The sequence below is a fragment of the Mytilus galloprovincialis genome, chromosome 11, assembly GCF_965363235.1.
Source record: "Mytilus galloprovincialis chromosome 11, xbMytGall1.hap1.1, whole genome shotgun sequence".
In the NCBI taxonomy this organism is placed as follows: domain Eukaryota; kingdom Metazoa; phylum Mollusca; class Bivalvia; order Mytilida; family Mytilidae; genus Mytilus; species Mytilus galloprovincialis.
In genome coordinates this window covers 70,346,658-70,371,244 of record NC_134848.1, presented here as the reverse complement: position 1 = coordinate 70,371,244, position 24,587 = coordinate 70,346,658, and the positions used below count along the sequence as shown (strand labels likewise).

Below are 24,587 nucleotides of genomic sequence, written 5' to 3'. Positions count from 1 at the left end.
AGGGAGGCGGGGCTTATCTCATATATGGTCAGTAGTGGAGTTACGTCCCTTTATATTCCATATTAGGTAAGAAAGGAGGCGGGGCTTAATTCATACCCGGTTAGTAATGGTGTTACGTCCGTTTATAAAAACAAAACGGTACTGAGAAAAAATATTAAAAGTTTCAACAGACAAAGAAATTGACGATTAAGATTGAAATAAAGTCATAAACCACATTTAAACCTATAACAAGTTGTTATTGTCGGCATCTGTTTTTATAGAATCAATGGAAGTAGTTTCTTAATGCTAACAAGACTTGCTCATTTTGATAGGTCACTAGTCTAAATTTCACACGTTAAGATAGTCGGTAAGATAAATTCGTTACATAGTGTGCTAGTGACCTAATACGGTATATATGGATGGGGTCAGTAAATTCCATATGGGGTGAGAGCTTTGCTCTCTCACCCCATATGAAATTAACTGACCCCATATATACCGTATTCTCTCACCCCATATGTAATTTACTGACCCCATCCATATATACCGTATTTGGTCACTAGCACACTATGTAACTAGTAATGTTAAGCTAATACACTTTGAACACTGCCCTTTCCTTGATCTTGATATCTATACCTTTAAAGGAAAACTTAAACATGAACCAACGTGTATGATAATTAAAGAGATGATTTTTCGTTTCCTATTGTTAATCATCCCATTTTGACGGTGACTTTCACTGGTCAGCATGTTATGGTGTTTACATATCTCAACTTGTTCGATTCGTTTGTGTATGTAACAACGTATTTGATTTTTACGAAAAGAATCTGTTTTACTGAAAAAATTGTTACACCAGGTATTCGATATCACAAACTAGTCAAAACATTTACTAGATTTGATGATCGATACAAGGACATCCTTCGTAAATATAAATCAACATGCAGACATCTTATACGTTCACGTATTTCACATCCAACCTTATATGTTAATAATCTATACAAAGCAAAAAATGTACACCTAAAAACTAACCAAACCTTTAAACAGAATTATCCAAAGGATATGGATAGGATCGTTAAAGATGGCATATTTTGGTATTTATATTGATTCACTCATAGGTTCTTTACATCGGATATAAACACATTTATTCTAAAACCAACTGTTTGCATGGTACGGGTTATGTTCTTCTTAAATATTTTATGACGGTATGATATAATCTTTTGATCAGCTTTGATTTAGGTCTGTAAGTAACTGCTAGTAGGCCTTTATTTATTGGTTATATTTTTTGTTTGATTTGATGTCAGTTTGCATTGAACTAATATCCATTTTGTTTAGGAGCCAGCTGAAACCGCTTCCAGCTGCTGGGTTTTCTCGCTGTGTTGAAGACCCGTTGGTGTCCTTCAGTCGATTTCTGTTCTCTTGTCGGGCTGATGTCGGACTCATTCCCCCATTTCCATTCTTAATTTCAATGTATTATATTGCAATATAATTTTTAATTTTCGTTTTGCTTAAATGTAGCAATTATGATGTGGCATGTAAATAGTGCGCAAAATAACAACAAGATGTGGTATGAGTGCCAATGAGACAAATCTTTATCCAAGTCACAATATGTAAAAAGTTTTAAAAAAATATAGGTCAAAGTGAGGCATACAATACAATATCTCAAAATAACTACTGTAAACAATAACTGTAAACAATTTTACAGTAAGACCAAAGGTCTAATCTATACCAAAAACGAGAAACACAATCATGTGAACCACACTAACAAACGATAACCACTAAACAACAGGCTTATAACAGATGCATACCATGCAGCGGTGTTTAAACGTTTAAATTTTTTATTTTATTTTTCCAATAATAATTTGAAAACGGTGTATCGATAAGTAATGGTTATTTATTTAACTAATGCTATCATACAAAATATTTTTGAACAGTAAATTTACCAACTGAACGCGTCAAAAACATAGTATGTTCTTTAAACAAAATGGTATGATAATAGACACATACATTTTTTACATTGAATTGTTTATACTGTACAATTTCATTTGATCATACGAGTAACAAAACCGCTCTGTGTACGAACTTTTAATCCATCCTACCCCACATCAAGAAATCATAAGGGCATCTGTCGACCCTGCCTCTCCAATTGCGATATTGGTAAACGAAGTTGACAGCATAATGTGAGTAACAACTTACAACCATAACCAATGAGGCACCTGTTTTATCTAAATCACGACAGATATTTCGTGCTGGTCGAGGAACGTTCTTATATCCTCTCCACCAACTTCCAACACGAGTTGTCAATTGTACATTTTTCATGTCTTGAATAGCTCTTTTATAATCTAGGATTTGGTTGTTCTCGTCATAACTCGCCACAGCTATGTTCCTCCCATTTTTCTTAAATCTGATGTGTCCTCCACTAACCTCAACCCAAAATTTGTCACCGCCAATTTGGTCCATTGAGACAACAATCCAGGTCCTCCAATAGTATTTATTTTGTAACATTTCGTAAAGTTTATCGGAAAATACATAATTATTGTTCATATCAATATTTTTAGAAGAAAAATCGTCAATATCCTTTCCTGAATATTTGTGATAATTTTGTACGCACTGATCGTCAATTTGTTCGAATTTCTCACTCACTTCCTTTATTCTTTGTTCCCACTTCAACTTCATATAATCTGCATTGTGATTATATTGATTAACTAGAAGATAACCTAATTCTACTTTTACAGCTTGCAAAAGAAGTTGCATAACTCCTAGAAGAAACACTTGCGTCATGTTGCGGTCATATCCGGTATAACGCAGGACGGACGTACCGAGATCTTCTTGAAAAACACCTTGTCGTTGGACAATCGCTTGATACAATTTATTACCACTATTCTGATAATCACTATCATAGCTCGATATAAATAGCTCCTTCCTGTTTTGCACAGCAGGCTCCGGAACGTCATAAATATATTCAAACTCTTGTGAAACTGCCCTTATCCTTTGTTCTAATTGGCCAAAGTTAACCTGTACAACATTCCATTGAATCAATCGTTCGATATCGTTAAATCGATTATCGATATTATCCAAACGTTGGTCGATAATCTTCATCATATTTTTCATGTAAGCCAACTCTTCAGATTCAATGGATTCGGATGGAAAGAACGCCAAAACGAATCCTACGAATGGACCTAATGCACCAAGAAAAGGACCAATATTTTTTGCGATCCGTGATAAAGTCGTTGTAAATTCTTTCTTTCCTAGCAGTTCCGTGATCTCCTTTCCTAATTCAAGGCCAGCACTTACAACTTCTTCGTCATCCTGACACCTGCTGCTATCAGGGGATAAAACCATCAACAATAGTATCACCATGAAGGACCATTTTGATGTCAACCCTGTAATGATAATTAAAAGTTAAAGGATCATTAAAGGTTTGTTTTATTTATAATTAAACAAGAGTGCACACGCCGAAATGTCTCTCCTTCTTTACTAATCATTGATATGATGTTGATAGTCCTAAATATAAAACTTTATTACAATTTAAACAAACTTAATATTAACCCAGAAAACAAAAACAAATGACCGCTGAACCATAAAAATGAGGTCAAGGTGAGATGTACCATGCTAGGCACACATGAACAGCTAACAATTCTTCCATACAACAAATATTGTTGACCTATTGCTACAAGTTTAAAAAAAAACCGGACCAACACAAAATTTTAACACTGAGAATGCACCATGAAAATGAGGTCACGGTCAAATTCAATCTGAGCGACTGACATATAGATCATAAAATATTTTCATACACCAATTATAGTTGACTTATTGTATATAGTACAAGATAAAAAGACCAAAACTCAAAAACTTAATTTTGACCACTGAACCATGAAAATAAGGTCAAGGTTAGATGACACACACCAGCAGCTGAGCTAGACATGAACACCTTACAATCATTCCATTCACCAAATATGTAGACCTATTGCATATAGTATATGAAAAACAGACAAAAACACAAAAACTTTAGTATAACCACTGAACCATGAAAATGAGGTCAAGGTCAGATGACACCTGCCAGTTGGACATGTACACCTTATAGTCCTTCCGTACACCGAATATACTAGACCTATGGCTTATAGTATCTAAGATATGGGACTTGACCCCCAAAGCTTAACCTTGTTCACTGATCCATGAAATAAGGTCGAGGTCAAGTGAAAACTGTATGACGGGCATGAGGACCTTGCAAGGTACGCAAATAATTTTATCAAATATAGTTATCATATAACTTATAATAAGAGAGAATTTCACATTACAAAAACTCTGAACTTTTTTTCAAGTAGTCACTGAACCATGAAAATGTGGTCAAGGACATTGGACTGACGGAAACTTGGTAACATGGACATCTATATACAAAGTATACGTACATGTATGAAGCATCCAGGTCTTCCCCCTCCTAAATATAAAGCTTTTAAGAAATTAGTAATCGCCGCCGCCGGTCGGAACGCTATCCCTATGTCGAGCTTTCTGCAACAAAAGTTGCAGGCTCGAAAAAAAACAGTAATTACTCGACTGAAATTCGTCTGGTAATTTGACGGGGAAGCTTTTAGGTAAAAGAATTACATATAAATGTGTGAGTGAAGTCTGTTCACACTTTTATGTTGTTCCTTTATTATTTGATTTGAAATTGTTCGAATTAAACGTTATTAAATGTTCGTGTTGTTTAAATAATCGCTATGCAAAATATTTAACAGTTTGAAATTTTAGTTGACACAAGACTCCTACAAAACAGACCAAAATTGATCTTTTATTTCGTTTTTTAAATGTTACAAAAATCAACCAAAGCCTCGTTGGTCACGTGTTCATGTATACATGCACTTGCATCATGACGATTTCTACCCGGTTCAGCTCATTTCACGGTTGATGTATACAGTCCGCCAAAAGTTAAGCATCACTGAAATACAACTGGCAATATGTTTTAACTACTGCGAAAAAAATATTCATGTTTGGTGTTATGAATTACCTCTAACATACACTAAGAACATTCATTACGACCATAAAGATTGAACTCCGATAAATCAGTCAAGCAACCTTTTATCAAAGGTTATCTGCGCGTTTACAAATACACTGTTTCTCCAGGTGGTCGTGTTAGTGTTCGTATATTGGTCAGTCGACTTCATAGATGCAACCGCAAGGCAAGTCGTGGTGTATAGAGACCTGTACTTACAGGCACTCTACCGTCAGGTTTCAATGGGGTAATGACTATCTATGCTTGAACATAAGAAGCTGACAAAACACTCATTGGTCAGATGGGAATCAGTTTCTTTTACTGCCAGAAGACGCCATAATACGATTTTCGCGGGGGGGGGGGGGGGGGGGGGGAATACGGCCTATGACCAAAAAATGTTTACACAAGGACTGCATTCCGTGCTTGTGGCGTTCCAGTACGGGGTTGCTTCTTATGCCGTTATAATCTGGGTTTGCATATTCAGCAGGGTAGTATAAACGGACAGACAGACAGAGATTTGTGTCCTTAAAACATTGTATTCCCTCATTGTGATATATTGTTGTAAAAAATAAAATCAAAGTGAAACTTTAATTCCGTCTCTGAATTAATTGCTGTGTAATTTGCACTATTTCTATGAACGAAAAACCTACATGCATAGAACCTTCATAAGCGACCAAAGTCATACTTGTGGTTTGTTTATGGTTTACATAAGCAAAATTGCGTTATGATTGTTTTCTTTTTTTCGAGGAATAATTGATTTTTTAAATTTGAAAAAAAAAATGATGCAATAAAAATAGGTGGTGTTTAACTTTTGGCGGACTGTATATATGTCATTTGTTCTCTGCTGAAGAGTTTTCTCGTAGACTATCAGTCAACATCTATAATTCTTGTAAAAAACATATTTCATACATAATTGTAAATGATGTTTCATTTCTACAATAAGATATATCGCTTTTGCCATTAGCATTTCTCACGAGAACAATACATTATGGTTGTTTTTATTTCTCATTGAATCAAAGCATGGATCAATACCAGAAATTTCATAAAACATTTGATGTTCGAGTTATTTTTAATTGTGTACATATTATGAAAAAATTAAATCCATTCATAATATGTACACATCTATAATACATAGGGGACAATCTGTTTTTCATATCGAACAAGTTCAATTTTTACCATGCTGATACTTGTCAACATTTAATTACTTCAAATTTGAGGGTTATTTCTGTTCTACGGAGGCGGATTAGCGCCACACATTTGTTTTTTTTTTTAATTTGTTCGTCCAATCCTTGAGTTATAACGCAAACATCTTGATTTAAATTGACATTAAGTTTTTTTATGTATATGTCCGTACATGTACGTCTGTCTTTAAATTGCGGTCGTGATTAAGTTTAGAAAAGAACCATAAAATACAAGGCAAAACATTATAATAAATATGCATAGTAGCTAGGGGTCAGAAAAGAATATGATGAACAAAGAAAAGGATATGTTATTGGCATATTTTAATTACAACTCTTCTATAAAGTATGCAAAACAAAACTTTGATCGACTTGCTTGCTATGTTTGCTTGGATGTTTACAAATAATAGGTAGGCGGAGTTTCAATATACACTGGTGGTAAGCGGATGGTCGTAACTAAAAGTTACGATCATCCGGAGATGGGAGACAACTCTAGGGATAAGTTTTTCTTTTCATATTTTCGTGCAGTAAAATGTTCATTTGAGCCAATCCGCTTGTCTCATATACACTTATCGTGAGTGCGTTGATATTGAAACCAAATTTGATAGACAAAATCATTCCAATTTTCGTAAAATAGTCATTCAAAAGTTGGAGCATGATGGTCGTAACTTTAAATGTGTGATGGTCGTAAATTCAACTATAATATTTTGGATGATGGTCGTAACTTTTAAAGATGACCGTAACTCGAGTATTTAGACAAACTTTTATTAATGTATTTTAAAAGTAAAAGTAATAAACTCAGATGTCATATATGATTTGTTAAAAACAATATTATTTGTTACTATGATAATGGTATGCAGAAATTGAGCTAGAAAATTATTAAACACACACAGTTCTGATGTATTCCAAACGCTCATCATTTAGGAGCAACAGTGAAAACTCATCAACTCGCATTAAGCCAAAAAGTATGTTAGGGTTGAGTATTAATATTTTTTTTTACTGTACGTTAAGGCATACAATTATTAAATGCACGTGTATTCCCTCATAATTTTTTTTTTTATTTTCGACTTTTTTCTGCAATCATGTCGGCAGATGAAACTAGATATCATTGAGATGGGAGCCATCTCTGTGGGCCCCGCTGTGAATAATGTGCATTAAAAAATTGTATCTTTACCATAGGACATGGGTTTGTCAACTGAAATCAAAGTTTTTGACCTTGACCTTTGACCTAGAAAGTTGTAAATAAATTATGACACACCCTTTGGTGTTGGTTTATAAACATGTCAAGTATAAACTTTGAAATGATAACGGTTCTCAAGATATAGAGCGGACACGATCTTTACCATAGGACATGGGGTTGTCAACTGAAACCAAAGTTTTTGACCTTGACCTTTGACCTAGGAAGTTGCACATAAATTAAGACACACCCTTTTGTGTTGGTTTATATACATGTCAAGTATAAACTTTTAAATGATAACGGTTCTCAAGATATAGAGCGGACACGATCTTCACCACATGACACAGGGTTGTCAACTGAAACCAAAGTTTTTTTACCTTGACCTTTGACCTAGGAAGTTGTACATACATCATGACACGCCCTCTGGTGGTGGTTAATAAACATGTAAAGTATAAAGTATGGAATCATAATGGTTCTCTAGATATGGAGCGGACACAAAGTGTTACGGACGGACGGATGGACGGACGGACGTACGGACGGACGGGCAGACTGATCACTATAGGGGACCCGCCTTTGGCGGGGCCCTAATTATTAAACGTACAATTCTGTACAATCATCTTTAACTTTAATTCAGCTATTTCAGTTCTTTTAAACTATCGGCCTTTAAATATTCGGCTTTTGGTGGTTCGTGCGAAAATTAAATAAACAAATACACTTCGGAGTCCTGGGTTGAGTTCAATATCGTAGCAGCTACAGTACGTATAGTACTACGTAGATTTTGACTATTGAACGTGTAGCTATAGACTAGTTGCTACATAGATATTGATAGCAGCTACGTAGCCGCTACGATATTGAACTCAACCCAGAATTTTTTAACGTGCTGTCTATTGTTTATCGATTACATAACGATTATATATATATATATATAGCGGTATATCATTGATATTAGTTCTAAGTATTGGTACGGAATGAAAACTGAATCCAATGTGTCGCAATGAAAATTGTACTAACCTCGAAAGTAGGAATATTGTTGATATATATATTTTACACTGCTACACGCGCTGACTTTAAGAGTAAAATAAAATACTAGTTTGAAGCCAGGCTTAAGCTTGTAACCAGGATAATATGTCAAAGACTGAGGTAGAACGAATTGTACTGCGGCAACTATCACTTAAAAACCCCACGGTATCAAACATATAACATACACACAATGTTCAATCTGCATACTATGCAGATTGAACATTGTGTGTATGTTATATGTTTATATTGTATGAATGGCTACACGCTACTCATGGACTTCGTAATGGACAAAATGCCACCTTATTGTCAGCTTGATTTCACCAAATAACAATATGACTTATAAAAATCCAGGCTAAAAATAAAGCGTACGTGTTCTTTAACTCAGGTACAGACCTGCGAATTTGCGGGAATGGTCTAGTCTAGATAACGACCTTCATAACCTATCAATATTAACTTTTAGATTATTTTGACTCCTTACTAATGCTCTTTCGACTTAATGTATCAAACTTAAATTGTAGATTTAAAAAAATCAACTAGTAGGTACATCCTCAATACGTTTTTACAATGTTTATCTTTAACAAAGATGCAAAATCTCAGTAAAGAAGAAAAAAACCAGGATACTGTTATTTCATGTGATGTCCAATTTTTTAAAAATGCCTTTCCTTAAAATCATTTATTTTGTAATTAAAAATGATTTGATACATTTCGTGCTTTTTATTTCTAACTAAGAATTATCATAACCAAGGCTGTGTTTCTTGTATTAAAATGAATTATCCACTTTTGAGAAATTTACATTGTTAATGAATTTAATCGCTTACATTAATTCAACTATTTGTCTCTGGTTTTATACATTATATTTTCAGTATATATAACTGTCATTTCATTTTGTATTGTTTCGTTCGATTCGTTCTAATTTTCTTCCGTTTCGCACTTTACAGGTACCCCTCTCTTCACCCCTTTAGATTTTATCATTGGTGAAAACAACTTCACAATATATAATATAATATATTCATATAATAAAAGACACGTTTAAAACTCTTGACTTGCCTTGTTCGGTCCAAAACATTTTAAAAATTTGGAATTTTAAACCAATTTGAAACTTTAATCAAAATTCCCCCAAACTAATATTTGAAAACTTTTAATTTTTTTTTTATAGATAAGTGTTACACGGATTGAAATTGCTTTATTTTACGTTGTATGTAAAATTTTTAAAAAATCTTCAGAAATACAACATATAATATATGCATACAATAAAAGACACGTTTAAAACTCTTGACTTGCCTTATTCGGTCTTATTTAAAACAGAGTTACGACCATCACAAATTTTCGTTACGACCATCCTCAACATTTTTGTTTTTTTAGTTACGACCATCATGCCTGAATTTTTGAATGACTATTTTACGAAAATTGGAATGTTTTAATGCATCAAATTTGGTTTCAATATTCCGAACCACCGAATAGTATGTATGAGACAAGCGGTTTGACTCAAATGAACATTTTACTGCACGAAAATCGGAAAAGAAAAACTTATCCCTAGAGTTGTCTCCCATCTCCGGATGGTCGTAACTTTTAGTTACGACCATCCGCTTACCACCAGTGAATATATACTAGGATTTAATTAGACATGAATTGAAGTAAGTGTTTATTGTCCAATCAAATTCGAGTATATAGTAAACAAACTACATTTGTACCTTCCTGTTGTTTACAAACATCCAAACAAACATATCAAGCAAGTTCATCGATGGTTTGCTTTGCATGCTTTTATAGAAGAGCTGTAAAGGCCAATATTTTGAAATTTGTTGATGTAGTAGATAAGAGCAACAATATGTCATACAATTGTGAAACTGTCAGTCAAAAAGTTAGGGGGATCTTTCTGCTGTAAAGTAAAATATTAAGAAAGAAACATTTGTTGAAATTTTGTTGTAAAAATCGTTTTTTTTTCTTAAATCTCAGAATATGATAAAGATTGTTTGTTAAAAAATCATGAAATTTTCATTTAAAAATTTTCATTTCAATCTAGTGAGACTACATTAAGATGCTTGGGTAGCCATTTGAATAGATATAATATAATTTTATTAACAAAACATCTTCATTCTATATTATTATTATCAAATAATCAAACCTTTCAGTCCTCAAACGAGAGCTTACTTTGGAAGTATATTTATATTCGGCTATAGCTATATTACTAGGGTGGATTTTTTTATTTTCTTCGGTATAACTTCAAATTAATAAATTTTCTTTGTAATATATAATATACATGTATTATTATTGATATCATTTTTGGGGGCCTTTATAGTTTGTTGTTAGGTGTGAACCAAAGCTCCGTGATGAAGACCGTACTTTTACCAATAATGGTTTACTTTTACGAATTGTGATTTAGATGGGGTTTTCTCATTGGCACTCATACCACATCTTCTTATAACTATTATCCTGTTCATCATTAGTCAATGATACTATGTTCTAAATATTCAAGCATTTTACTTTGCAATGAGTCAGTGTATATAAAGTGCGAATCCAGCTAGTTCATTTTTACTGTTATATGCGGGTATGTCTATTGTAGAATAAAGGATCATGGGAAAACTGTATTTGTTTATGTTTTGAAAATATCAAGTTAAGTGATTTGAAGATAAGTTAACATATTTTCATTGTGATATGTCTTTATAATATACAAACATAGCATTAAAGTTCAAATAAGTGTTATAAAAGCATCATAATATAGCATATCGATTATTGAAAGCGATCCATTTTAGCTATAGATGCGATGAATTATCACTGTTAGTGCAGTCATTATTAATGTAGAATTTTCAAAGATGCGAGGAATTTTTATTGTAGAATTATGTGATAAATGCACTTGTAACAAACGAAAAAAACTTAGTTGATGACTTTAGGATTTATGATACATGTATTTTCAAATTGAAATACAAACTCCTCATTCATTCTTCATCAAATATATAGCTTTTCAAACTTGTAACAAAAGCGATTCTAAAAATGAAAAATTCTAGATCCGCGTATGGATACTACCGCAGAGGTAAAACCATACACATTTGGGTTATTGTACACGAAATGATTGATACAATTCATTTTTGTTGATTTTAGACCCTTTGGAACTCTATGTGGGCTGTTTCAGCAACTAGACAAAAAATCCCCAAACTAGATACACGGTTAGATTCAGCATGTCAACGAATCCAAATATCTATATTAAAGGACTTTTGTCTTTAAATTTGGACCCCTCAAAATTGAAAAAGGGACCAAAAATATAAAAAAATGCATGCATCGGATACATTTGTTATTGAAGGCATGACTGTAACAATAGGATTGATATACACAAATATCTTATTCTGGGGGTCTCATTGGGTGGGGGGGGGGGTCTGACCCCGGATCCCGTTTACTGTTTTGGCAGATTCCCGTATTCCGCTTATTGTTTTGGCAGATTTCTGTGTCCCGCTAGACTTCATTTCTCGTTTTTCACGACACAATCATTTGACTTTCACCTGTCACGCTTGCAAAAAATCGGCAATCCGGCGTCACGCTTATACCCAAATGCGACCCACTATTTTACTCTATTCTGAATCATATTAAGCCCATTATACATATATTTAAAAAGTAGTGTGGATTTTTTTATACCTTTTTATCCCGTCTCGTTTTGTTTTTGAGCCATATATAGATGTCGTATGTGACAATGAGACAACTCTCCATCCGAGTCACAATTTATAAAAGTAGACCATTATACGTAAACATACGGTCTTCAACATGGAGTCTTGGCTCACACCGAACAGCAAGTTATAAATGGCTCCAGTGTAAAACCTTTTAAACGGGAAAACAAAGATTCAATCTATATCAAGATGTACGTAATTAGTGGTGAAGTGTCATGGAAATGGATAAAAAAAAATAAGGATAAAGATCCCTATACGCTTTATAAGAAACTAAATGGAATACATTTGAAATAAATGTTATTTCTATTGAATTTATTAGAGTGTTTTAAAACCAAACTTTCCTCCGTAAGTTAAATTCTATCAAATCTTTCTCTTAGTTTATCTATTGTTTGAGCAAGTCGGCTAAATTAAGGCCTTACAGCTAATTTCATAATGCATGCAAAGCAAAACTTTGGTTGGCTTGCTTGCTTTGTTTGTTTAATTGTTTATACAAACTTTGTAAATAAGATTGACATTTTTAAACAATATGATTAGGCATATGATAGTTTAACCTGTATTTTTAATATTTGAATTAAATTGGGTGTTATCATAACGATTATCCAATAAAAGAAAAACAAGCAAGTCAACTAAAGTCTTGCTCTACATGCTTAAAGAAATGAGCTGTAATAGATAAAAAAATAAATAAAAAATTATACAGTGAAAATGCACCGCATATACACATACAGTACTAATGATTCGCTCCACAGTAAAAATGAAAGAATAGTATCATTATTCGACAGTAAACATGACTAGCATTACGAAATCATTATAGTGGAATTTAGTTAAATATGAAGAAACTGAATGACAAAACATATTCTACGTTATACAACTTTATTAATTGTATTAAAATGCATATTTTGTACTGCAACAACATCTTACCTGTTAGTTATAAAGCACCTGCACGATCGGTTCGTGAAATGTCATAAATATTCACCTATTTTGGTATATATTTCAAAGCTGAATGGCTTTAGGCGCGATAAAACCCCGCTCGCATCTCTTACTTTGTTTTATTAGTATTATGTATTTCTGAACATATACATTTTAACTAATTTTCTTCATTTTCTTCGAAAGTAAAAAAAAGTTCGTCTGTTTATTTATCATTCTACATTAGACATTTATGGCATATACAGTAAAAATGAGATTTTAGGATCCGCACTTTACATACACTGTGAGTGCAAAGGTCTTAATTTTTAAAATGTGCGTTCTCCTCAAATAATTACTGCTGCTACCTTTACATCTTAAATTATAAGAAATAAAATAATACAAAGGTTCGCGTTATAACGCAAAGGTTTGCGTTGTAACGCAAACATAGGAAGAAATAAAAACAAAAGATATGTGGCGCTGATACGCTTAGAAATTTAGTTAAATTTAGGAAAGTTTTTATTTAATATCAATCAGTGGAATTATATTTACAAACCGTTATCCAAATATATTGTAATTTTCATTTAATTTCTTTGTTAAACGCAGAACGTTGTTTTAGTTTTAGAACATTAGAACTTGAATACAAACTGAATATAGATCTATTATTGGTTACATAGTGTGCTAGTGACGTAACACAACAAACAAAAAAATCTGGGGTCAGTAAATTATAAGCCATAAAACAACTTTTATTTTTTAACAGAAAATAAAAATCATTGCATTATTGCATCCGATGCCCCATTACTCCGACACCCCAATAGCCCGACTGAGCTTATTAACTGCCGACATAGAAAATCTACTTCTTGAGAGTATGGGTGGGGTTTACAAAACAGAAAATATTCGGAAAAATAAAGATTAGAGAAAATGAAAAAATAAATAAAGAAAAGAGAATAATCACGATAATACATGTTTCTGGAATCAGATGTTCAGTAGTTGTCATTTGTTGATGTGGTTCGTAAGTGTTTCTTGTTTCTCGTTTTTGAATAGATTAGACCGTTGTTTTTCCCGTTTGAAAGGTTTTACACTAGTAATTTTTGGGGGCCCTTTAAAGCTAACTGTTGTTCGCTGTGAGCAAAAAGCTCCGTGTTGAAGACCATACCTTGACCTATAATGGTTTACTTTAATAAATTGTGACTGTGATGGAGAATTGTCTCATTTGTACTCGTACCACAACCATCCTATATCTATTTAACAGTTATTTTCATTTGTGTTCTATGTTGCATCTTTTAAAAAGTATAAAAACACAACTTATCGGCTATCTTTTGAATAACAGAAGCAAAGATGCGTCATGAAAATAACTCTAGCACCACTTTTCTTGACATTGACACTGTCACGGGAATGTACCTGATGTCATTATTTCTACTTATTTACCAACCACATTGCTGATGTAAACTCGTGTCCCAATCCTTACGGAAATCGCATCAAACTTTATTTTGGTTCAACTCTGTCTTAAGAGTTCAATTCACTCTTCAATAAGTCATAACAGTGTTGAAAAAAGACAAACTAAACTGTAGTATTTTTCTCAAAATAGTTGTAAAATTGTTCTCGTCTTGAACATGCATGTAATACTTGCCATTGGACATTAAGCAAAATTATAATATCGCAAGTTCCTTATGAATATGTTCTTATTATTCGGAGGACTTTCAGGCGGAATACTTATTTTTAACTAATGGGATTTTCATCTTGAATAATAGATCATTTATTCTTGTTTTTCATGTGCTTTGTCTATATGCCTTTTTGTATTGCTTTGTTACATATTTGTTTATTGGTAAAGTGAATAACACAATGTTGACTGCTATACACTCAATTTGTACATTTTTATTTTTTACCTATAATGTCTGTTTGTCTTATCCATTCGTTGTATGTGTTTGATGAGCTCTTGGGTTTGCCGTTTGACTACGATTGATTGATTGATTGTTTGATTGCTTAACGTCCAGTGGCAAATGTTTCATTCATGAGACGTTACGCACGATATTGCGTCCCAATTGGTAACGTCAAAAGGAGAAGGGGCTATAACGAGCAAAATTGGCCTCAATTTCGAGAATTTTTCAAATGCTACTTATTCGTATGTGTATGGCTTTCTTTTTCCGTTACACATATTCATTTTATGAAAAAAATGTTTTTTTGTAGTTATGACGTCATAATGCCGTGTTTTGACAACACTTCACGTGCATATTTGTTGGCTTTTCACAATTTTTTACTCATTTTCACTAACTTTTTTTACGAAAAAAGTACCAGCGCATTCTAGCCCCAACGAAATATTTTATCAGAGCAATAATATCAACATAAAGCATCTTATGTTGAAATATTTCAGTGGGGCAAAGCTGCGCTCATACTGAATTTTAATTAAAAACTTGCTCAAAACCAGCATCAAAGTTCCAAAATTTTTCGTCCGTTTTTCATATATACCGTTATCGGACTAAGAATGACCAGGAACAGTTGTATTTTTTTAACATATTATTTGTCAATGGTTGATAGTAAAACAGTTTCATTATAGAAAGTAAATTATAAAGTGTTTTTCTTCATATTAAAGTATAACATAGCCTCTCAAGTACAGCCTAGCCCTTGTCTATATTTATTGTAAGTGATTACGGAACTGACACACGGAATTTTACTGGTTTCTGTTGTTAAGAAGCTTTTTATAGCGGAATAGAAATCAGTGTATCATTCGTTAAATACTTGATATTAACAGACAAAATTAAAAAAACTTTCAATATATAACTTAACACGTAAAAAATTCCACAGCACAGCAGGGGAGTGTTTTTTTTTTTTTTTTTTTGTTCTTTGGTTGTGAGCCAGAAGAGGTCCATTTCTGTTGTTTTTGTTTTTGTTTTTTTTTTTTTTTTGCATTGGGAAGATCTTCTGGCTCTCTTCTACCTCTTCCCTTTAAATAGGTGGTTTAGACGGCAGAGGCACAAAACAAAAATGGCGTTGTTTAGTCGAAATGACAATGATAAATAGAGAGCCTCCCCGTGCTTAAGGTTTATGCTCTTATATTATACTAGATTATGAGCCTTCGGCTGTTGTCTGCTCTATGGTCGGGTTGTTGTCGCTTTGACACATTCCCCATCTCCTTTCTCAATGTTATTATGAATATAGATATATTAGAATGTGAGCTGTGTTATACATGTTTTTATGGTACGACAGCCTTAGTAGGACATCTCTGTAGGATGATAAGCTAGATGAATATAAGAACTACACGGACAATAACAGTTAAGGGCCAACTATTTAATATTCTAGGGAAGGAATTTTGATTTATTGTTGTTAAACTCTACTTTCATCACTCATGATTTGGCTAGTGGTTAGTTTAAATCATTAGATGAGGAATGAAGAAGGAACGAGGGTATTATTGATCATTTTAATATGTCGCTAAACATGCCTATTTTTCAACTCTTAGCAGGCAACCATATTCATATACGAAATACTCCTGTCCCCACCCCAACCGAAGTTATTAAATATCAGATGGTTTTCTCTTATTTAACACAACTTTAAATTGATGCTAATTTTTAACGCACAGTGACACATATTTCATGCATATTCAGGAAAAACGAGATTAAACGTCAGATATATATAATATAAAAACTAAGAGATGTGTTATTATTGATAATATGGCAACTATCCACCGGAGTTCAAATTTGAAGTGGATGTAAGCAATTACAGGCAACCGTAAGGCCTTCAATAATGACAAAATCTGATACTGTTAAGCAGTTTATAAAAGTCCATGAAAAGTGTGAAACAATTTAAACGAATAAACTAACGGTTTAATTATACATAACAAATCAATTTAAAAAATATCTAAAATGAGTTGAGACATGAACCAACGATAACCACTAAACTGCAGGCTCCTGACTTGGGACAGGTTCATAAAGAATATGGCAGGGGTTGATATTAAAACGAAGATGTGGTATGATTGCCAATGAGACAATTTCTCTCAAGAGACTAAATGACGCAGAAATTAACAGCCATATATCACCATACGCTCTTCAACAATAAGCATAATAAAATTGAGAAAGGACATGGGGAATGTGTCAAAGAGACAACATTTCACATACTCAGCTATAAAAGGCCCCGAAATCACTAGAAGAAAACTAACAGCCTAATTAATGTACAAAATAATGAACGAAAAACAAGTAAGTAACACAGCAACAAACAATAACCACTGACTTACAGGCTCCTGACTTGGGACAAGCATATAGTTTTTTTACATACATAATTTGGCGGGGATAAACATGTAAGCCGCGGATCCCAACCATCCCCTAACCTAGTACAGTGGTTTAACAGCACAACATCATGTTTGTGAGCGCTCAACCCTCCCCGAAGCTGAAACAGTAGCGTAGCAGTACAATATAAAAACAACCTGCACAAATCAGTTGCAATTAGATTAACTCAAAATATCGGTACGAGACAAACACAAAAAAACCAGCAAACTAGAATTAAGACAATAGAGTATTGAACTAAGAGTATTTGCAATTACTGGTAATGTGTTCAAAACTAGTTGCAACTAGTACTGAGATAAATCTTGTTCTCCAAGAATGAAGTATCAATCAGTACACAACCAACTGGTCCAAGGACACAGTTATCGTCCTTTGGTTTTCGTTGTCTATAGTCCCTAGTGTAAACAGTGTATAACTTACATGTTTTATTTGATACACTTTCCCAATTTATTTCTTGATATTAAATGCATGAAATATTAAGTAGGGGGATGTATTTACATGTTAAAAAAAAATTGGGTGCTGATTCTTTATGTTAAGTAGTGATTTGGTCCAGTTCAAAAAGGTCAAATTTTATCACGCCTGAAGCTGTCAAACTGAATTTTACACCCCCTTAACACAGAATTGTCAATATTTTGAGTTAGAGCTGGTAGAAGTTTCTATAATTTTGATATTATTTGTCCCACTGGTAGTACACTACTGTGTAAAAATCTTTTTGAGAAAGAGCAGGTGCGATTTTTTAAATTTGAGTTTATTGTCTGAAAGAAATGCACTACGATATAGATCCATATACAATGAAGGTTGTAGAAAAATGGTAGTCCGAAGGTTTTGACCATCAAAATTGTGCATTAGAAATAATAGTTAGGACCAGAAGATGTTCTTCAAGGAGCACCATAGAAAAACGATATTTAGAACTTCCAGATATTTTAGCTTTATACAAAAAAAATCCAGTTCGGTTTCTTTTTTTAAAAAATGTATAGACTGAGATGTACTTTTTGATCAGTCATATTGACAAACATTGACGATTTTTCGTGCAGTTTAAGATTAATCTTAAAAATCAAATAGCGGGAGATTAAGCCTGGTTTGTTTAGAAAAATTGAGATATAGGAAAGCACAAAAAAAATTGTAACAAACAGAGCACACTTTCACAGTCATGCATGTCTACGGGACGTATCTTAATTTTCTAAAAAAAAAAAAAAAAAAAAAAGGTCATCGAAAACTTGATTTATGTCATCCAACATAACAAAAATCTGCTATATTCGACGTCAAAATTAATTTTTATTTTACTCTTCACCAGAAGACATTCTGGAGATGTGCAGAAGAGACCAATAAAACACGCCCAAGACGAAAACCTCAGTTTCCATTTTGCACTATTAACGTCTGTTTGGTAAAATAAAAATAATCTAGACCACGACTTAATCAACAAAGATGAAATGGCCATATCATTGATATAAACAATTTGGTTGAATAAGAAGTAAAGAAATGAAAAAAAAATGTTTCTACCGTTTATGAATCAAAATGATCAATATGAGTTATTAACTTCAAATAGTTGTGTCAATGTGGTTCAAATCGCCTACACGCTGCGCATTGGGCATGATGGTGTACGTTCGAGTCCCATCAAATCCAATTGTTTTTTCATCGTTTCGTAATTTTTTACATTTGTCATTTTAAATCACATTATCATGATATTGTAAAGACACCTTAACAGCAAAAAAATAAAAAATGTGCTAACAATATTTCAGTTTTATTAAGGTTGAGCCGGTAATTGTTGAAATGTATAGTTTATGAAATTGCGATCTTTATTCATATATTATATGTATACTAGTGCGTAATATGTCCCACCTTCTTGTGTTTTTATCAGCCGAGTACATTAAAGTCCACACAAACTCATTTTTGGTTATTCAAGTTAAAAGAAACATAAATAAGGCCGTTAGTTTTCTCGTTGGAATTGTTTTACATTGTCATGTCGGGGCCTTTTATAGCTGACTATGCGGTATGGGCTTTGCTCATTGTTGAAGGCCGTTTGGTGACCTATAGTTGTTAATGTCTGTGTTATTTTGGTCTCTTGTGGACAGTTATCTAAATGTCAATCATACCACATCTTCTTTTTTATACAAACAATAACTGTAGATTTTCTCTGGTGAAAAATTTCTATAATTTGGTCATACATGTACATAGAACGAATGTTAACTTGTTGTTACCATAGCAACTATTTTACTGATATTAAATAGCTAAACTTTATATCAATTTTGTTCTTCATTGTATTAATACAATGGTTCACTAGTAATTATGTATGCACGTTGATTATTTAAGGTGTAATCTATTGTAAAATGTACACAATACATGAAAAAGGATAAAATACGTAAAAATCTGATATTTAAGCTTAGTCGGCCTACCATTTTTACGACGTCCTAACAAGAAAACCGCAAGAGATAACTATAAAATTGTTGGTGTTTTATAAGCTCCATATCATAGAGATCAATTGAAAGAAATATCAATAGATTCTGAAGTGGGGCCAATTTTGCCCCTTATAGCCCCTTCTCCTTTGACGTTTTACGTCGGTAATCGAGTATACTTTGTTCCTTTTGTTTGTAATCATTGTTGATATATATGGATACTTCAAAGTCTTGAATATGTATGAAATATGTCCTACTGGTAGTTACGCAAGCAAAAATAAACAATACAAAATAGGTATTTGGTTGAGAAAATAGTGTCTATTAATAGTATATTATATAATGCGTTGGTCACCCTTTTAAATTTAAAGAAAAGAGGGAAGGGAGGAAGCAATTCATGTTGCTTAAGTAACATAGTTTTTATGTTTTGTGCTTTGTGCTTTTATCTTTTATTTTTTTTTAAATGTTGTTGGTTTTTTTTTGGGTGTTTTTTGGGGGAGAGGGGGAGGGGTGTGTGTGATGATAAGTTAAAAGATTTTAATGAAAAAGTTTATTGTTTACAACGGAGTAACTAAATCAAGAAAGAGAATGATTGCGTAAAAATAATTATATTTATCTGATATGTTTACAAGCTTTGTATAATATCGAGGTGTAACTCCTCAGGTACAACCAATTTACTGACCCCTTCAATTTCAGCACAAATAAATCGTATTGCAGATGAATAGCAAATCGCAGCTCTACGCTTTACAAGTTTGAAAATAAACGGTTGATCTTTTATCCTCTAGTAATATAGTCCTTTCTCAACTTAAGAATCTTGGTTAAATGAACAACCCAGTCATCTGAAATATTTTACCTATTTATTGACAAATTACCATATGTTTTTTTTTCTTTTCATTCACGATAATTATTCATTTTCTATTTGATTACACATAATTTATTAGCGTCCCGAATCGAAAACGTTCAAAACGTAAGAAAATTGTTCAGTGGACAAACTTGCAAGACATTTGATTTGTTAAAAAACGGAGTCATTTCGACTTCACAGCTTATCAAAATGTATGTTATCGTATTGTGGGGTGAAAGCACAATTACGCAAAAGCACTTTTTTGTATACTACAAATTTAATATTTAATGTAATGACGTTGAAACTGACAGTGTTTTGGTAAAAAGCGTCGAAATTCGACATTGGACAATCTTGCAAGACATTTTCCCGAAGCCAATGCGTTTTTATTTGTGGTGCAAGTGCTGTTAAATTCCGGATTTTAATTGGTCTATCTGAGCACTTTTGTAGGAATAATTTATGAAAACAAAATTTTATATCTTCTGATATTTTAAAAAGCGGTAACTTTTGATAACTTACCATTTTCCAAAACCTGACCATGGCGAGGATTATTCATTTTTGAAAAAATCAACTTTGACCGTTCCATCAACACACAAAACAGCAATGACTTCATAAATTATATATGACGTTTATCATTCATGCGAATTTTCGCAGATTTTAAACTCTTTTTTAGACCACAAAAATTCCCGCAAAAGTTATTTGGCGAATAATTTGTTTCGTCTGACACGCATATTTTTGACGTTTTGGCAATATTTGTATCATTATTTGAAACTATTATGAAAAGTTAAAGAATATTTTTTTTATATTTTTGGAAACAGTAATACCTGCCTAATCAATGGATATAAATTTCATAAAGCTGAACTATTTAGATTTCATAGAAGAGCTATTTATCAAATTGCTCTGTCGTATTTCACGGCATTGACGCAATAACGTGCTTAACGTCTGTATGTTCAGGACGAGAACAAGTTAACAATAAATACAATATGTATGTCTAGTAATAATAGAAGCCATCCGGGGTGATGGTCGGCGAAATTTGAAATGCTACATGAAAATGAGGATAGGGAAAGAAATGTTGCCTTGCAACGTGCCACATACGGATCCCTCAAAGAGTTGTTGCAAGGATTCTTAACGTGCGAAGGGCGAGGCAGTTCTTTACACATGGCATCGGATTTAACGTCCCCATTCTGACCGGACGTCATTTGACTACGAACTTTCCGTTTTGAACTTCACTTGGAGTTCGGAATTTATTATTTGAAATATTGTTCAATTATTTTGTGTATGGCTATTGGTTTGTCCGGCACACAAAAACCAAATAAAAAAAGCTATCCTATCACAAGTAACAAGACAAATATCCTATACCGATATAGAAGTATAGCAATTTGAAGCAAAGATAAAGCACAACACTACACGTGTTTTTTTATGCTTCTAGTAGTCAGAAAATACGATATAATGTTTTTACTATTAAACCTAGTTTTGGACGCCGCTTTAAGTATTATTGGCGGTCAGATTTTTTGGCTGAGGAAACCGGAGTACTCAAATAGAACCTGCGACCTTCAGTAGGAGAACTAATAATACTAGTCGATTCAAATTCGAATCGAATGCACCTTCCATGTGCGGCGAGTGATACAGTGATTTTCATGTAGTAGTTGCACTACTTGGAACACTGGACCTCAAAGGCCCTAAGATATTATGTAGGTCAGATATGGAATCAAGATACATATACTGATTGTGTGTGTAAAAGTTAAAGTTCCAAGGCATGTCAGGACTTTAAAAAATACAATCCAACTGCAATTTGTGTATAAGAAACTTTTCGGGAATTTGATGTGCATTCACCACCACTCCTCCTCTAGTTCCTATGGAAGGCGCCAAAAATAAACCGTGTTGGTAATTTTTTTTAGAAATTTGCCTCATGTAAAACTGTAGTGAGCTCCATTGATTGACTTGGATAAGTGTTTCGAGTGAAAATTTAGAGAGCAACAATTTAACTTTAAAAAAGGGGGAGGGTAAAGTTTTTTTTTCTGAGTCAGTTTTTGGGCGACTCATAATGTGAATGAAATTATCGAAACAATGCATGCATTGCGTATATGTACTTAAAACAGTCCTCTGTGTACGTTTGTATATACAAATGTAGATATATTTCTTACGAATCCGTAACGTGAACTCATCGAATCATTTTGTGTGTTATCAGGGTAACTAGTCTATAACTTCTAAAAATATTTTATACCTACAAGATATTACAATATCTGTTTTCTAATGATTTATTACATTAACTGTTTAAACCACTCCCTATCCCTTTTCTACCCTGACAATCAGTCAATAGTTTTGTAAGTTGACAAAAGGACTCGAGTTACATTAGATGATACTTTATATGCGTCTAGAGAACAACTGTCACGCAAGGATAATTAACCGGATAATTAGGATATAATGTTCTGGATTCGACCTACTCACCGGTACACACTTTTCTTCAATTGCTCCTGGGGTCGGATTCAGATAATTTCATCGGAATCAAACGGAGCGTTATTCGTCGATTTTAGCTTAAACATACTGTTACAATCTTGATCCTCGTGATTCGGAGCCAGCCGTGGCTGCAAATCGCGATACCCCGTATGATTTATTACAGAAAAATCATCGAAAAACAAATAAGAACGACAGTAACCAATCCAATACACTGGTTTTTACAGGCTCCTGACATATCAGTTGGCAATAGCCCGATTCATCATACCGGCTTGATGTACACATTGTTTTAGATAAAAAGATACAGAAGTATTTGCAGTTACTTGTAACTAGTTAAGGCCCGATAGAAATAAATAAATAAACACATCATGTTTGTCCACACAACGGGAGCCAACATATAACAGGGGTGGCTATTTTTTCTTTGTCCGATTCGTAAAGCGCAATTTTTTGAAGTAACAATGGTCGTTAAATGTGAATGATCCTTTGATTATTCTACTTACCAACTAGTATATTGAACATTCTGTTGCCTGTTTGCTACACTACTAATAAATGTCAATACGACATCCACGTACCAAACAACCTCAAATATGAAGGAACAAAATCAAAATTGATTATAAATAAACAGAAAACTATTTTCCCGCTTTTAAATCTCGTGCAAGATACCTTTAAACTCATTAGTTAGCATAAGTTTAAGGTTCAGTTTGAAATAATGGTGATTAATGTTTATTGTAAAATATAAACAAATTATGCACGTGCATGAACACGTGTTTAGTACTAGACAATGCATTATACAAACACACTGGCTGACGGTAACCGTTATAGTCCAATGCGATAACCTGGGGTGATATCCCGTTAATTCTACAACCATTATTATGACAGCCAATCATCCTTACATCGCATTTAAACTGTAATTTCAACCGTTTGAAGGACATGAATTAGATAGAAATTAATTTCTTCTAGTTGTCTGCCCATAGACCGTTATTCGTATTCCCCGCGCGCTTCATGGGATATTACCATTCAGCACGACATGGCCGACTCTACTAGACGTGTTTCTCAGGTTTTTTTTTATCTTCCTTCTTTGTACGGGGCGCCGAATGGGACTATTGTGGTTTTGTACAAAATTCAATTCTGTCAAAAAAAAAAATCAATTTTGTTTTACAAAACTATGTGATACAGACTTGTTTTATGAGAACTTAAATTTTGTGATAACAAAATTCACTTTTGTAGACAAAATTCATTTTTGTCATCAAACAAATCAATTTTGTTTTACAAAACTATGTTATACAGTCTTGTTTTATGAGAACTTCAATTTTGTGATGACAAAATTCACTTTTGTAGACAAAATTCATTTTTGTCATGACAAAAGTCAATTTTGTCAAAAAGGTATGCAAACATAAACTTATTTGCATACGCAATTGACTTTTGTTACCTGATAGGGAAATTAAAACACAAAAGTCAATTGTGTGAGACAAGATTCAATTTTGTGAGACAAAATTCAATTTAGAGACTATTGTAAAGGGTCAATAGATTTAGTATACATTTAGTTTTGTAGAAAATGTTTCATTGTATGTACATGTATTCTACTCATTTCACTTCTATGTTATTTGTAAATTAATGTGTAAATGTCGCTCCTATTACGCAGGAAATCTTCGTATTCGTTGAAATAATAAACGAAAATCGATGTGTCGGTGGGTTTTATATCTAAAAGTCTAACTTCTTTTTTTAAAGTTTATCGGGTTTAGTTTG

At 33.1% G+C, this 24,587-nt stretch overlaps 1 protein-coding gene across 1 annotated transcript; it reads right to left on the bottom strand.

The window, feature by feature from the left end:
* Positions 1-1,844: 1,844 nt before the first annotated feature.
* LOC143052723 (uncharacterized) lies at positions 1,845-23,483 on the bottom strand. Its single transcript, XM_076225821.1, has 2 exons — positions 23,342-23,483; positions 1,845-3,353 (listed from the first exon to the last, which is right to left on the bottom strand). The coding sequence occupies exons 1-2, from the start codon at positions 23,358-23,360 to the stop codon at positions 2,056-2,058; spliced, it is 1,317 nt and encodes a 438-aa protein (XP_076081936.1). The 5' UTR covers positions 23,361-23,483; the 3' UTR covers positions 1,845-2,055.
* Between the last annotated feature and the right edge of the window lie 1,104 nt (positions 23,484-24,587).